This window comes from Falco punctatus (assembly GCF_963210335.1).
Source record: "Falco punctatus genome assembly, chromosome: 6".
NCBI classification, from domain to species: Eukaryota; Metazoa; Chordata; class Aves; order Falconiformes; family Falconidae; genus Falco; species Falco punctatus.
The window spans coordinates 54081993-54098883 of record NC_137585.1 but is presented as its reverse complement, the minus strand read 5'-3'; the positions used below and the strand labels follow the sequence as shown (position 1 = coordinate 54098883).

The 16891-nt window shown below is 37.8% G+C and overlaps 1 protein-coding gene across 3 annotated transcripts in view; it reads left to right on the top strand.

Moving 5' to 3' along the window:
- Positions 1-16891, top strand: part of TAFA2 (TAFA chemokine like family member 2) — a 211567-nt gene that overhangs the window by 181752 nt on the left and 12924 nt on the right. For 2 of the 3 annotated variants that reach the window (XM_080390787.1, XM_080390786.1), the window contains exons 3-4: positions 2566-2718; positions 3744-3868. In XM_080390787.1, coding sequence (XP_080246913.1) covers positions 2566-2718; positions 3744-3868 — 278 coding nt within the window. Of the gene's footprint in view, positions 1-2565; positions 2719-3743; positions 3869-5418; positions 16330-16891 lie in introns of those variants that run through there. The other variant, XM_080390785.1, reaches the window with a different exon arrangement.

Below are 16891 nucleotides of genomic sequence, written 5' to 3'. Positions count from 1 at the left end.
TTAGTAGTATGTATGTGATTATTCTTTGTTCTCTCCTATTTTTCATGTATCTTTTCCCCCTTTGAAATGCTTTTCTGTATAGTATATGAATGTAAGTGACCGTTTCATTTAATTACACTCCTTTTCCATAAAAGCCCTAAAATGCCTGATTTTCTTTCCCTAATTACTACAAAACAAGTCTTTCAAAAGTTTTGTTTCAGTATGAACATTTATCTCACAGAATTTTACAGCAGCTCTCTTAACTGGCTTCCATTTCAGATGGCTGTTGGTGCACGTTGTACTTTTTTTTTCTCTTAGCAGGTATATTATGGCATTTCTGTAGGCCTGATAGGGCAGTGTAAATCTATTTAATAAGAGAGCAAGGAGACAAGATTTCAGGATCAGTCATACACATCAGAATACAAATAAGGACTGAAAACTAATATAGTGAAAAATACAATATAGAGAAAAATATAGTCAAGAAAGTGGGACTAAGTTCACATCCTAGCACTAGATTTACTTTCTTTTGTAGATTCAGTATCGGATTTTTATGTACCTTTCGTAAAATACAAATAAGTGAATTTGTGTTAGTATGTATGTGTATAAGATGTGTAATTGCCTATCAAAATAAAAATTAATGTGAACTTACAAAATCAGCATGTTTGTTCTACTATATATTATACATTTGAAATATAACCTAATAATCATAATAAAATAATAATTTTTTTAACATATTCACAAATAAAAAACCTTATAACCATTTTATTGGGAAAAATGAACGTATTTATTTAAATTGTTTTATTGGCATATATACTAGTGAAATTGTTTGGAAAATAATCAAAAGTAATTTTTACAGCAGACTGTGCTGGTAGCTGTAAAAATATTTGCTCAACATCGAAGGTATGAAAATATCAGAGACTGCAAAATTTGGGCAGATAGTATGAATTGCTTTCCTCATCCTCTATTGAGTTAAAAATGATACATAATTTAAAAAAAAAGCATTTTTATGCAAAAAAGAGAGATTTCCCCCTAGATTTCTCATTTATATGTAACATTTCACTGTATGACAATATGATGGATCATGGGTTAATTGTTTGCGTTGTGTTATATCATTTCAGCTGTAGTACAGCATGATGTGGTGGAGTATAATCTAACCTGACTAACTAATATGATGCAGTGAGTGATGACAAAGATGACAGACTGTTCAGTGGACTTTGTTCTTCTGAAAATTGCATAATTGGCTGAATGAAATGTTTAGTAGTTTATGTTTTGTTGATGAAGACCCAGGGTCTAATTGCTGCCTGTGGCTTTTGCCTCTAGGCACGTTCTTGGAGTCCATAGCCTACATCAAGTCTGTGCTCCTTCTTGAAGCCTTTTGGGAGCTGATTCTGTGCAATAACAACTGAGTGGATCCAGAGATCAATGTTGGGCTCCTGAAAGCCTGTCAGTACGGCCTTTGTTTCATGGAAGCTCTCATTTATTGTTGCCATTAGGGACATGAAAGGTAGCTGAAGCATTCAGTACATAGGCTTTGCATTAAGCATACAGAAAGTTAAAAAGCAGCAGAAATAGAGAACTTAAGGATACTGTTAAAACACATACTGCTTTGCATAATTAATATTTGTCCCTGTACAAGGTTGTAGGTTAATACCAGCTAAAAGTTCAGATTTCATTCTCTCTTCCTTCTGATGGAAACGAACTATCCCCAGAAATATCTGATCTTGTATCAGTAACCACTGAAGGTTCCGTTAAAACGACTTTTTCTGAACTCCAGATCCTTTGTTAACTGGCTGCTGAACCAGAAAGGGTAGTTTGGTTGCTCCCCCCTTACCAAATTTGCCCTCTCATAGGACTCCGGTAGCATCATTCTAGTGATCAGTTAGAGCAGCATGGGTAGGGGTGATGGGTACTGGATATGGGATAATGAAGATTATCCTGTTGCCTCCCGCGTTTGAAAAATTTGATTCCCCATGTTCCCAGGCTTACTTTGCTCTGCCAGGCAGAGAGATTTAAAATGTGATTCCTTAGTAGATTTTATTTTGGGGTTTTGTTTGAGGGCTGTCCCTGTATCCTGCTGGTTCTTCTCTGTCCATCTGTAGGAAGGTTTTGGGATATCATTCCAAAAACTGCATCCACCCTGGACATAAAGTCTGGAGACAGATTCTGAAAACATATGCATGTATGGGTATTTTAACACTGATACACTTCCATTTCAAAGTTTCTCCCTTAGGGGAAAAAAAAAATCTTGGTAAAGATACACAGCTGTTTATGAAAGTCCAGAAATTAATATAGTTTCTAACTTAGTTTTGTAATGTTTCTGCTTCCTGCTTCACTGGAACAGTTGTGTATGTAGCCTTCTCCAATTTTTCTTCTTTAGCCACTGTTTTCTCTCTGACATGGTTATACTACATTTGGAAAATAAATCAACTTTACATTCTAGTGTTAGTACCATTATAATTCTAGTTTCATACATAGCAGATTGCCTTATAGAGCCAAGTTCAATGCATTTCTAATTTTTAAAAAAAAAACCCAAACAGTATGATGCTACCTCAGAATGTTATCAAATTGCTCATCTTATTTTCACAGCTCACCATGTTAAAACTGGGACGTGTGAAGTGGTGGCACTCCACAGATGTTGCAATAAGAACAAGATAGAAGAAAGATCACAGACAGTGAAGTGCTCCTGCTTCCCTGGGCAGGTAGCAGGTACCACCCGGGCAGCTCCTTCTTGTGTTGATGGTGCGACTACCACTATTGCTTCCTTTTGTTGCATGTTCCTAGAGGGGTTTGCTTGCTTAAAGTTAGCAATGGGAACCACTCCATTACAGTTAACTATTTAAAATAAGAGTAGGAAAGCTTCTGAATTTTGAAGGGCATGCCCAAGGTGAATAGGAGGAAGATGGGAATAATGAATTATTTGCTTTACTCTGTGGAAATGCCAAGCAAAATTATTAGATGGCAGTGAAAGAGACCTCTTGAGAAGTTAGATTTCATCTGACTGGCAGAGTGTCCTCAGAGTTGTATGAAATTCAGTTAATTAAAGTGTTTATGCAAAATCTACATGAGCATATAATTTTCATGTGCTGCAGTCTTACATTTTATTATTTTTTTTTTTTTTATCGTACACTAACAAACAAGCAAACAACACAGTTCTGGCTGTTTTTTAGTCTTTTTAGAACAACACTATTTTTCCTGTTCACAGTGCAATATTAATGTTTTACTTAACAAATCTGGCATAGGCTCATATGTTTTATTTGGGAAATACTAGCTCATTTTTCACATCTCTTTCTCTGAAGGAGGTGCAGGATGGATTCACCCTTTACATGATCTCTTTACTGTTGATATGTTGTTGACTGTCAGAAAAGCTGTAAATATGTCATCACTGGGGAATAAATTTAATCAGGCTATGCTAGACTACATAGTAGATCAGGCAAAATATACTAAGTCGAAAGAAGAGGTTCTACTTAAAACTTTGAAATCTGGCTGAAGAATAAGATATGAGGGTTGGAAAGAAATGCTATGAAATTAGTTCCTGAACTGCAGTAAATTAGAATAAAACCACAGTAAAGAGGTTGACTTTGAAGCACATAGCATCTTGCACAATTTAGATCTAATTTCTTATGAAGGTTCTGAGCTGGCTGAAAATAACAGCCCAGCTGTCAGTCAATGTATTTCTAACATTCTCCTGGAAAACAGAAGAAATGTTGCAACATAATGACATATTAAAGTGTACGTGCACAAGTGTTTGTTTTCCTCTCTTGTAGCTTCAATAGTGGAGCAGAAATGGTGGTGCCACATGCAACCATGTCTTGAAGGGGAGGAATGTAAAGTTCTTCCAGATCGTAAGGGATGGAGCTGTTCCTCTGGGAATAAAGTGAAAACAACTAGGGTAGGTATGATACCAACCTGACATGTTATCAACAAGTAAAAAAAAAAAAAAAAGTGCACAGGAAATTGGGTGCACATGGAAGACACAAGTTGAGAAGACTAAAGATGTGCGGGAAGAGATTCATACTGGGATTGGACTTCCTGCACACTTTTCTCAGCATACTTTGCAATTGGTTGAACACGGTAAGCAGTGTGCCACACCTTCTCAGGTAAGCAGTGGAGATAGTAGAGTTGAACCCTTCTTCAACTACCAGTAATGATCAAATGTATTATAATCTGATATGTATTTCTCCCTGAAACCAGTCGCACAGTCTATACACTCAGCTAGGCTCTTCATTCACAGGGTAGCAAAGTGCATTTTTATCAATAACATGGAATTACAGTGTTTCCCCGTAGAAACTGCTGAGTATGGTAAGCATTTGATGTGTCATTACAGTATGATCTTCTGGTTCTTTCCATCTTGTATGACTGGTATTTACTAAAGAATTTTGACAGAATTTCAGTGAGTTCCTTTCCTCCATTTGACACTTTTTATATTATTGATTCAAAATTACATTAACAGAAATACCTCTAACATTCATCATATACAATGCTTGAAAACAAAAGTGCTGTGATCTCTGCTTTTTAGTGGCTAAAAGAAATAGAAGAATAACAAATTATTCAGATAAATGTTAAGCACTCACTCAAACTTCCTAAAACTACAGCGTTGTATCTCTATAGGGTCAACAGTTCTTCATCAACATAAAACAGATTAAAATGCACTCTGAAGATACACGTGCATGCATGTAAACATAAACACCTTCACCCCTACACTCCACCACATACACTGATGACCAGTTTTGCTTTTAAGTATTTAGTGATTGTAGTGTCAGACCATAATTTGCTAGGGTGATGTTTACTTTACACAGGTATTTGAGTGTCCATGTCGTTTGACAGAAATCTGCCTTGAATAGGCACTAAATTGCTGGGACACCTTGGTTGTAGTGAAATATAGTGTGTGCTAACTGAATTATATTCCTTCTGTTCCACAAAAAGCTCTACATGTCTCAGTTTCTGTATGTACATGTCTTTAAAACGTTTTGACATTCTTTGAAGGAAGGACACTTCCTAAATGTTTGATACACAATTCCACTCCTAAATTCTCTTTCAAATGTGTTTTTTCTGAAGCTGACCTTGCTTCAATGCTGCCCACACTTTGTACATGCCAATGCAAGTCTGATGATATACATGTAAATTGTGTGTGCGTTTGTAATGTAAACGGAAGGAATTAGATAGAAATTAGTAATGGTAATAGAAATAGAAAAATAATTACGTGTGTCTGTGTGTTTTGAAGTTTGTCCTGGCTACTTCTGCATGGCACTGTTAGTCTTAAAGAATGCGTGCTGTTTTTCTATTAACTGTGAGTGTTTATTTGCAAGTAAAAACGTGGGTCTGGATTACCTTTCTGTAGGAAAAAAGAGGTCACAAAACAGGGAGATATCAATTGGATTTGCCTTGAGGAGATTTCTTTGAAACCAGGTGGCAGGTGAATGAAGGTCTTTATCTTTCCAGATGCAGGGGGCTGAGATTTTAACAGACATCATTCTGATGCCCGGAAAAATATACATTGCTTTTGGAAATGTGAAGGATTCTATGTGCTAAGAGAGCAGCTTATTATCAAAAAGCAAGTACTTTTCCCTAATATGTAGTGACTGCAATATTTTTGTAGCTCCTCTTTCTGCTCCCTGAAGTGTATATAAATAAAAGGAAAAATTCTAAAGTGCTCTGTGTCTTCAAAATGCCATTTTTGTGAGAAACATAAAAAGAACTGTACAAAGAGTCAGTATTAAGAAGTCATGAATAATAAGTTTCTGATTGTCAAATGAAATAACCCTTATGTGATTATCATGTATAATGTAAAAGCATAAAGAAACAAAGGGAACTGAACAGCTTGGGTGATTTAAGTCTGTTGCAGAAAAGCCTTGTGAAGGCTTTCCTGAAAGGCCTAAGGAAGTCTATATTCAACTCTAAACATTTTGTGTAAGTTTGCCTCCTTCATATACAAAAAGCCTAACCAACTGACTACTGAAGTGCGCTCTTCTCTTCTACAGGATACCCAGTTCAAAAGCAGCATCTGTGTTTACACATCTCGAGCTGTGATTAGTTAAGCGTTATGTTAGAGATAAAACCAGTGAAGGAGGGAGGTATTTTGCTTGTCCACCTCTGTTAGCATATTTAATTACACTATTGAAAGAAATGATGACAGCAACTTCCTAATAGTTATGGTATCAGTCACTAAGCAAAAGGCCAAGTGAATAATGGCAGAAAAGGAATTGATTTTTAAAAATGTGTTCTACTTGAGGTTTTGCATTATTTTTTTTCAGATATGGCAATCTAGTAATGTAACACATGAATAATGAATTAGAAATAGCATGAATATTGTGGTACTCAATTAAAATGTGAAGAAAACAGGTGGAAATTATTTATCCTCATAATGCAAAACCAGGTATTATGGAAATGTTAGACTCTTTTTCCTAGTTTGTCTGCATATTAGTGGGAGAGGGCTGACATTAGGAGTTCACCATGGAAGAGGAATGAGTATGGCGGGGGAAGTGTGTATAAATAAACTAAGTCCTGAGTTAACTTGTGCTGGTTTAGAATTGATTGTTATGGGTCTGTGTAGCCTGCAGGAGAGGAAGGGGAGAAAAGGCAATGACAATTTAGCTAAAACAGTAATTTCTTTGACTTCATATAAGAAGTGCGTGTTTTGCCTTCCTGAGCATTACACCACAACAAAAGGATGTTCAGAAACACATAGGAGCATTATAAAATTAGCTGAGATTAGCACATAGCTGAGATCTAGCAGGCACATTGTGGCATTCTCCTCCAGACTGAGAAACTTGTGAGAGGAAGGAATTGATTTTTTTTTTTCTATCTGACTAGCTTCAATGTTCTGATAAATAAATAAACACACAAAAAAATTTGCCACATTGCCCTCTTTAAATGATGACAAAAGTGTTACAAAAGGAGAAAATCCAAAGATTTTTTTTTACCTTTGAAATATTTTTTCTTCTTACAGCCTTTTTCTGATATAACTGTTTTCATTCAAAAAGCTCTCTTGGTTGTGTTTCCTTTTATTTTTGCAAAATAAGGAAAATGTCTGTTTAAAACACAGGAATTTTCCCACCAGTTGAAAAATAAAAAAATATAGCAGTATTATGTATAAAATTTACAATGACATTTTAAAAATGCTGTGGGTTTATATTAAACAAAGGAGCCCATTAAAAAGACTGGAAAACAACATTTTGTGGTCAGATAATTGCTGATGAGAAATAATTTCACATTTCTCTCAGTTATGGGGTGTATTCTGCACCAGAGGTCTCTGGATAGGGTTTTTTTTAGGGGCAGATCTAGATGCCGGGCTTTCCTTGTATTTTTAAGAACAGTACACTGCCCTCTGTCTTTATAATAGAGACTGACTTTAAACAAAAGCACCAGAAGCTGCATGTAACCTATATGAAAGTGCATGCTGCAATGCCTCCTGTGGTCCCAGTTCCCCAGGCATCCACCCTGAGACTAGCTTGGAGCTCCTGGGCAGCCCATAAACCCATGTGTATTTCCAGCAGATACTAGAGCAGAGGAACACGGGTAAAGTCATGCATTCTGGGTCTCATCTTGAGATCCTGGAGCTGTGACATGACTGAAGAAGTGCACACTTGTGCCAGGGAGAGGGGAATGTCCCTGGGCTGATATTTTATGAAGATGTAGGGAAATATGCATTGATATTTTTCATGTGAAATGGGATAGAATAGACTATACCCTTTAGAAGGAACATACAGCAATCATCTAGTCCAACTGCCTGACCAGTTGTGGTCATTTAACCCTGGCTGGACACCAGCTGCCCACCAAAGCTGCTCTATCACTCCCCGCCTCAAATGGACAGAGGAGAGAAAATATAACAAAAAGCTCACGAGTTGAGGTAAGGACAGGGAGATCACTCACTAACTACCATCATGGGTGAAACAGACTTGGGGAAATTAGTTTAATTTATTACCATTCAAATCAGAGGAAGTTAATGAGAAATAAACCCAAAACTTAAAAAAAACCACCTTCCCCCCGCCTCCCTTCTTCCCAGGCTCAACTTCACTCCTGATTTCTCGACCTCCTCCCCCTGAACAGTGCAAGGTGATGGGGAATGGGGGTTACGGTCAGTTCATCTCACATCTCTGCTGCTCCCTCCCCCTCACACTCTTCCTCTGCTCCAGCCCGGGGTCCCTCCCACAGGGCACAGCCCTTCAGGCGCAGGCTGCTCCAGCCTGGGTCCCCTGTGGGGTCACAAGCCCTGCCAGCAGACCTGCTTCAATATGGGCTTCCCACAGGGTCACAGCCTCCTTTGGGCATCCGCAGCCCCCTTCGGGCACCCCCTGCTGCGGCGTGGGGTCCCCAGGGGCTGCAGGTGGGGATCTGCCCCACCGTTACCCTCCATGGGCTGAGGGGCACAGCCTGCCTCACCAGGGGCTTCCCCAGGGGCTGCCGGGGAACCTCTGCTCCGGGCCTGGAGCCCCCCCTGCCCCTCCGTCTGCACCAGCCTGGGGGGCTGCAGGGATGCTCCTCTCACATGGTCTCACTCCTCTCTCCAGCTGCAATTTGTTGTGCAGTTTTTTTTTCCTTTTCTTAAATGTTATCCCAGAGGTGTTACCACTGATGGACTCGGATCTTGGAGACAGCTGGCATTGGCTCTATCAGATGTGGGGGAAGCTTCTAGTAGCTTCTCAAGGAATCCACCCCTGTAGCCTCCCCTCTATCAAAACCTTGCCATGCAAACCCACTACACCAATTCAGGGCTGACCAAATTAAAGTATGTTAATAAGGGCATTGACCAAATGACTCTTAAACACTGAGGGCTTGGGGCATCGACTGCCTCTCTAGGAAGTCTGTTCAAGTGTTTGATCACCCTCTTGGTGAAGAAATGCTTCCTAATATCCAGTCTAACCTGCCGTGGCACAGCTTTGAGCGATTGGCAGTAATGAAATTGTACCTTGTCCTTAAGCTTTTAGTTTTATTTGGTAGAACTGCTTGTGGAATGAGGCATAGTTTAACGCTAAGCACTAAGTTCTGGTTAAAATATATGTAGTGGAATTTACTTGACTTTTCTTGGGTTAGGACTGTCTAGAGTGAGGTGACTAGCTTAAGTTCTAGGCTGTCTTTTTAGTATTGGAGAGAATTACTCGATTCCAGAGGGCAATTAATTTTATCCCAAGATAAGTCAGATTAATTATCTTCTGGAGGTGCTTAAGTCTCCCTAATAACTCTAAAGGAGAGCTATGATGACTAGCTTAGTGCCTAACATTCACTTAATGTTGAAAAGGAAGAAGCTGGCTTGGAGACTTTAGTCTTTTTGATGTGGTTTTCAGTAGGAAGATGATCAAAAAAGCCCTCCATTCTTTGTCAGTTAGGGAAGCTTTGGACTTTGACCACTATCAAATGCAATATAGTATAAGAGAAGCTTCAAAATGTTAATGTTCTGAAGATACACAGTGATGATCAAAATCAGTGAATTATACTATGATAAGCAACATGTCCAGTACCTATTATTCAGCAAAAATTGCAACCAGTGCATGTCTGTGTACAGTTGACTTGTTGGTATAATACTACTAATAATACTAATACTAATAATATAAATTAATGAAAAAGTTTAGATGTAATGCATAGCAAGTATTTATTATTAACCTCTGAAAATCTCTAGAAGCTGAAGGTGAACGTTTTCCTATAAACAAGTGAAAGTAGTATTTTCAGACAGGTCATGAATGGCCATATTTTGGAAATGAGCATCCAGTTTCTAGAATAGCTAAGCACCCACACTTTTATAAGGGGCAGAAGGAACTGCAATTGTTGCTCTGAAAACTGGCTATTATTTTTAATATGTTGATAAAAGCACGCTGCAGAACAGAAAGAAATCAATATCTAATATATTACTATGTAACTGTATGCCAAACTAATATTAGAAATAGAGTACTGCAAAAAAAAATATTACAAGGACAGAGAGAAATAAAAGAGAAATATTATAGGGCCAAAAAGAAATCCATATTGAGTATATTTATCTACATTCCAAATCCAAATCTGCTTTCCAAATCAATACCAGAGATAGACGACTAGTGTGAAAAGAACAGAAATATTGCCAGGATGGAGAGAAATCCATACTGAGAGTGTTTATCTACATTCCAAAACAATATTGGAGAGAGCCTGAAGTCAGATATTTGTAATATTCCATTTAATCTAATTTTACATTATGGCATCCAGAGCTTAAAAGAAACTGGAAATTGAATAACATCCTTGGAAGAGGAGAAAGTGTACCATCCAAACACACCAACTGGCTGCATGTGAAGCCAAATATTGTTCACTACATGCATTCAACCATGAATCAATGTAGTTCTGTTGCTATCTATAAATACTGCTTACATTTTCTATCTCATCTTTCTCACTCGCAGATGCTGGACTGTTTCTAAATTAATTACAGCTGCTGAAAGGAGAGGCAGTAATTTTATTTATATTTGAATTTATAAAAATGCTGTTCATAAGCCTTTCAGCACAGAGTGAAAGGACTTTTTGTTAGGTACCTTTGCATACTAATACTTTGCAGCAGGCTACTGAGATTCCCAGTATCTGGAGGCAGCGTTAGTGGTGACTCTACTACTACCAGTGCTGTCATAACCACTGCTTGAGTAAGACAACATAATACAAGAGAGCTAAAATGTGTCCCTGGATATGAGAAGAAAATGGCATTTTTCTTGTAGCTGAGCCTGACATCAGTGTTAGCAATACAGCTATGTTAGTTCATCTGTGCTTCTCCGGGTGAGCAGCAGATGCACAGGCTCTTCAGCAGCAGCAGAGGGTGGGAAATGGAATAAGTACTGCTGTTTTTTTTCTGCCAGAGTTGAAAAGAAATATTGCCATTGTGGTAGCCTCTTCCCTCATGTCTTTCCTCCTTTTCCTCCTCCAGGCTTTTAAAAAACAGCAGTAGTAATGACACATAATTAGAAAAAGCAGAAATTCATCATATAAATATTGTGTATAGGCTTTTCTAGGACGTTTCCGATAGGCCAGACATGTGGTAGTTGTGGTCAGTCAGTGCTAATAAGGCAACGTATTTCTCACATGACATTTTTTCAGTGTAAAACTGCTACTAACTTCCATCACATGAAACAATTTCCTTTTTGCTTTGAACACTGTGAAATATTAAATACTTACAGGGTAAATCAATGATCTGTCATGTTTTAGTAGTAAAATAATGACAGGAATTGCTTTTCCTAGTATTATTTAAGGGGCTGTATGAGTAAAGTAAAAAACAACATCACTGTGAAACTGTTCTATTCCCCTGCCTCACTTCAGAGCCTCTGTCTACAGACTCCTCACCTTCTACCTTAATTTCAGATGAAGATTTACAGAAATAATACAGTGACTAGGAATACCTCGTGGTTCATAAAAAGGATGTGATTACAATATAAGTGCACAGACTGTGGCAAAATATTACCCATGGAAAAGAGTGATTGTACTTGTGACAGCCTCCTTGTTGCTATGGTATCTCTTTCCATGCCTTTGGCTAATCTGTCACCAGGAGAAATCTGCAGCTGTCTCAGCATGTTTCTCATTGCTAACTTAGAGACCCAACTGTATCTAATCTGTTATTAAAATAGCAATAAGTGGTACGTACACATTTTCCTAAAAATACATACAAGTTTCAGGGGGCAAATGAGCTGGTAATGGAAATAGGTTGACATTTTCTGGGGTCACATTAGGTTTTTGTATAAGTCAGTAATTATTTTTTTGATCTAGCATCACAATTATGTCATACTGAAGCTCTGGGTTTTTTGTAGGTCACCTAAACACTAATCTTTTGGGACACATGGACATTTAGATGAAAATATTTAGCACTGCAGCCAACATATGTTACAAGGAATCATCGGTATTCAGGGCTGTGCAATTCACTGATTTTCTGAAAAATAGCTGCTATATACTTTATTTACTTCTTTAATGTGAAGTTGGCATGCCTAGTACTACCCTGTTAAAAAGTTCCTGTTACAAGTCTACATTTGACATGAGTTTAGGCCTACAGCTTGATGATGTCCATTTGTAGGTCACAGAAATCTAGACAAGTCATAGTCCTTTCCACAAAGGTTAATGTACTTGAAAAATACCCACAAAACACAAGTTATGGTGGAAATGATTAAAGGAAGAAGTGTTGTGGTGTGAAATGTTATAAGCAGAGCCATAGGCTGAATGGTCAGAAAACTTGTTGGGCAGGTGAAGATAATCCAAACATTCAACCCCAAGACATTTTTGGTCTCAAATTTTGTTTTGTTCTGTTCTGACTTTGAGTCCTATGGATACTGATATTAAGAACTAAAACTGAGGAATATCAAAAGAGAGAATGGGTTAACGGAAATATTCATAGGCACAGCTCTTTTGGAAGGAGTGAGCCTGTTAATGCCTTATTTGAAAGAAAATAATTTCTAAAAACAGAATAGCATTTTTTGCCTAGAAGGTTTGCAATTTTTCCTTGTATTTTTTCAGTCCCTTGCTGCAACTCCTTGTGAATACACTGAGTCTTGTCTTTAGCTATTCGGAAGGGTTTCTCTATTTTTATTTTTTTTTTTTTTTGTGAGTAGACACACTGTACAAATCATGAGAAATGAAATCTTTTGCAATCCCTTCATCACACTTGCAGACTGTTAGTAATATATGTTGTGGTTTATACATTTTTATGAGGGAATAGTTTTTTCTAAGGTAAGACTGCAGCTAGCATCCACTGTAAAGCATCATTTTAGCTTCTGCAGAACCTGAAAATTGACAGAATTACTTGAAAATAGAAGGAAAATATTTCTGCAATATTTTAAAAAAATGCAATTGGTTTTCAGTTAATGTGGTTAATTAACTAATCAGTGATTTTTGCAAGTATTATTTCCTTCCACATGGGATTCCTCCACTCCATCAGTACAGCCAAGAGGTTTTCTGCCTTTGTCCCAAAAGATTCAACTTGTGATGTATTTTCCTTTCTTTTCTCCCCCCCCCCCCCCCCCCCCCCCCATTTTTTCCTTTGCTGGCATGTTTGAGATATTGACCTCATGTCTGAAGAATAATTTTCTGCCTCTGTGATGGAAAATAAGAATGAGTTCTGAAGGCTGTATGTAAATTACTGTTTTTCTCCACTTCTCCACAAAGTGGAAAATTCCTGACACCGAATCAAAGACATTTCCATTCATTTGCAGCTCCATTCTGCCAGTCTCTTTGCCCTTTTGCAGCTGTGCAAGAAAGGCTCTTTGAATATCTGGCAGCCCTTTTTAATTTTCCTGGAAAATCTTTTGTCAGCTTCTACTACCTCACAAGTTCCCATATAGGAAGATGATATTCAGATGCCAGCATGATATGAGTCATGCTGGCATGCTCTAAAACTAGTGTTTCTTTCTTGTCTCACCCTCCTTTCAAGTCTGTAAGGGATTCTTTGGATCATTTCTGCAGCCAGAAATGATACATTTCAGCTCAGAGAGACTGGAGTGTTCTGAAACCTCGCATTACTTACTACCTAGATAGCTGCAGGCAGAACTCATGCCTCTTTCCACGGGTATTTGGCACAGGCTTCACAAACTCTGCATCACTGCTTAGTTGCAGAGCTCATATTGAGGAAGTGGAAAAGCAGCCCCCAACTGTCCAAAAAGTATTACTTTCAATTTTCCAAAATTCCGTAGTTTTCTTGAGGTATTTCCTTACTCATTAGGAATGGTTATAGAAAACTTCAGTACCCGCCCTGTTGCAGCTCTGCTTTTCTGCCTTCTAATAGGGAAGGAAGGAAATGGATAATAATCAATATCAAGCAGAGAAAGTCAGTCTTACAAAGCATTATGCACAGTCACCACTGGAAGAGTGAACGACTCTCAAACCAGTTGAAATCCTATTACTCAGATGTTATTCCCTTGCAGAGCAAAGTGAGCATGGTTGTAAACCTTACTTATTTCTCCATAAGAATAAAGAAGATAGTCCTGTCCTATCTAAGAACTGTTCAAAATGAAGAATAAAAATATATTTCAGGCAAGACTAAGTAGAAGATTGAGGACTAAATTAAAAAAGGACCAACGCAAAATTAATTTCCGTAAGAATATCCTAATTATTCATATTTTTTTTTTTCATAGCTTGTATTTTACTCCTTCTTCCACCTTGGTGAGCACCAGGTTAATCTTAGGGAAGACACTACTGCTGTGTATGGAGAAAAGACTCCAAAGGACTTTATATGTTCTATAAAATGGATTTTGAGTTTTTTTTTTCTACTGATTTATTAGCATACACAGGTGATTCCTTCTCAGACCTCACAGTCCTGGCTATCAATCATCCCCTTCCATATCTACAGTGACAAATGTCATAGAGCTCTGAAGTAGAGATTCTGAGTGAAGCTGCAAGATGGCCAGTTCACCACGACTTATTTGTGTGATGTGGCCTGTAGAATTATATTGGCAAGACCTCTAAAACCAGAAGTGAACACGGTGAAGTGTGTCTCCAGTTTATGAAGATAGATATGATCTCAAGGAAACAATGGATTGTGTCTAACTAATGTGTACCTACAAACTCAGTAGTAATAGAAGAATTTTAACAGAGCAGCATATTTTAAGAAGTCCAAAACAGATTTGCCTATTCCTGTTCAAGAATGCCAGAAAAGATCTTACTGATGCCAGCCACAAGAACAACAGCTTGTCCCTGCATCTTGAATTCAAGCTTTGTGGCTCAGGAACATGTCCCTGCCAAAAGAAGACCAAAGGACTTTACCTCTTCTTGTGCTATTACCAATTCAGGCAAATTCACTGAAAAATTCTTACTAGTATTCGAAGATCCCTCTGTCCTGCCTCCTTGTCATCTTTTCAGAGTGACCTTGGAAAATGAGAGCATAGGGAATTTATCATCTTCAAGGCATCATTCTAATTCCAGTTAATAATTACTCTTCAACATTTTCAAAGTATGAAAAAGGAACATGAGACTTTTTTCCTACAATGGAACTTGACAAGTTTGAAGCTGATTACTTGCAAAGCCAATTTCTTTTTGGAGGGTCATTCAAGAAATTACCAGAGTCCTTTTCCTCTCTCTTGACCTTAAAGCACATCATAGGTACTCACATTCCTGAAACTTGAAGGCAATAACCTCTTCAGAGCCTTTTGGTGTTTCCTTCATTACTTGAGATTTTATAATACCAGTGTCTAATTGTGATTAACTACTCTGATTCATTCATACACCTTGTCTTTGGTCACATACTAGTCAGAAGATAATGCGAAGATGCAGATATGAAGACAACTGGCCAGGTTCTTTGGGAAAGACAAATTCAATTCAATACCAAAGCAGGTTCTTAGTTAAATTTCTGGAGCTCATGTATCAAGGTGATCCCCACTACAGAGGAGTTATAGGAATTTGTCACTTTCACCTGGAAATCTCTGTAACACTCAAGCATGAAGCCATTTATAATCAGTTCAGGAATGGTGCTAGTTACGTGCATCAGTTTATTGTGATTTCAGGGCACATGCTGGGAAAAAGCATCAAAGCCATCATTTTTTTGGAATTAATACCAGTGTGTTATGCTATCTTCTTCCAAGAACGCCACAGGAACTTCTGACCATTACATGTAAAAAGTGCAAGAGGATGATGGTGAAATTTTGTCATCTACATGCAACTTCAAGCATGGGTGGTGGAGATGCTCTCTGTTTTGTGTTCAATTTATTTGCTTATTAAATTGACAGTACTAGTTGCTCTTTTCCCTTCTTTTTTCTGATGACCAAGACAACTACAACTATTAGTTGGGAATCAGCAACCATAATCTTGACTACTTTTTAGTGAACCAGACTTTTGTGTATTTTTCCCTGGACAATGAGAAATCTTTTTAATTGTTCATCAATGACAGCTTTTAATTGAAAAGCCCTTGAGTCTTCCTATTCCCTGGATCTGTTAAGGCTTGAGACAGAGTGACAGGGATTTTTCTGAAATCCCCCAAATCTGCCACCTTTCTTCTGTTTCTTATTTGTATTAGACTGATGGCGTGATGGGTACTCATACTAGAGAAAATTAAAATTATATGCCCTTAAAATAATTTTTTGTTCTCTGAATGGGTACCCACTACTCTGTCAGCACCCTGGACTTTGGCTAAAATTTCCCCAAGCATGGGAAAGTCTTTTCTTCATGTGGAGATTCTAAGTGGATGAAAAGAGAGAGGAAAATGATCGAAGGGTTTCAAGTTGATGACTGATTCACTGTTTTTGAACTTTTTTTTTTTCCTGCCTGGATATTGCTCTGCTGTTTTCTAACTTGTTTTTTAGTTGTCTTATATTCCCTCAGCTGACAGTATTCCTGGAGCCAAATGTGAGTGCACTACCTCAAAATGCCAGCAGTGGAAGTTGGTAAGCAAGTGGGGAAAAATCACCAGAGGGATCTCTGAAGCTTGGGACAAAGGCAGAAAACACATCAGTACTGCACTAGCAAAGCAGCAGGTACCCTCATAGAGAAGATAAAATTACAGGTAAGGAAATAATTTACATTTCTCTTTTGATCTTGTCCAAATGGATTGTTACTCTCCATTCAAAATCCCAGAACAAATAACACACCATAAACATCTGGAACAAAAAAAAATACATCAAATGTAATTAATTTAGACTACCTGATTTTTTAGTGGGATAATTTGAAGTTCAATCTTTCCCTATTTCTGGAAAAATATATTAAAAGATGAAAACCTTTTATAGCTATTAGGCAATTTAAATCCTCAACCTAGTTTTAAAACAAGGCTGGGGGGTTTGTTTGGTTGGTTTTTTTATTTTTAGAATATTAAACACAGGAAACTGCTTGTTCCAGGTTTTCCTTTTCAGTCAAGGAGAACAGCAGGCTTTTCTTTAGGTAAGTGAGGTCAGGTAAAGTCAAAGACAGGAGGACAATGTTCCTATCCCTCCTTCTCCATTTACTGTCTCACAGTTTGTAGGGTAGCATGACTCCTTTTATTATGCTTCAGTTTCCTTATCTGTTAAAA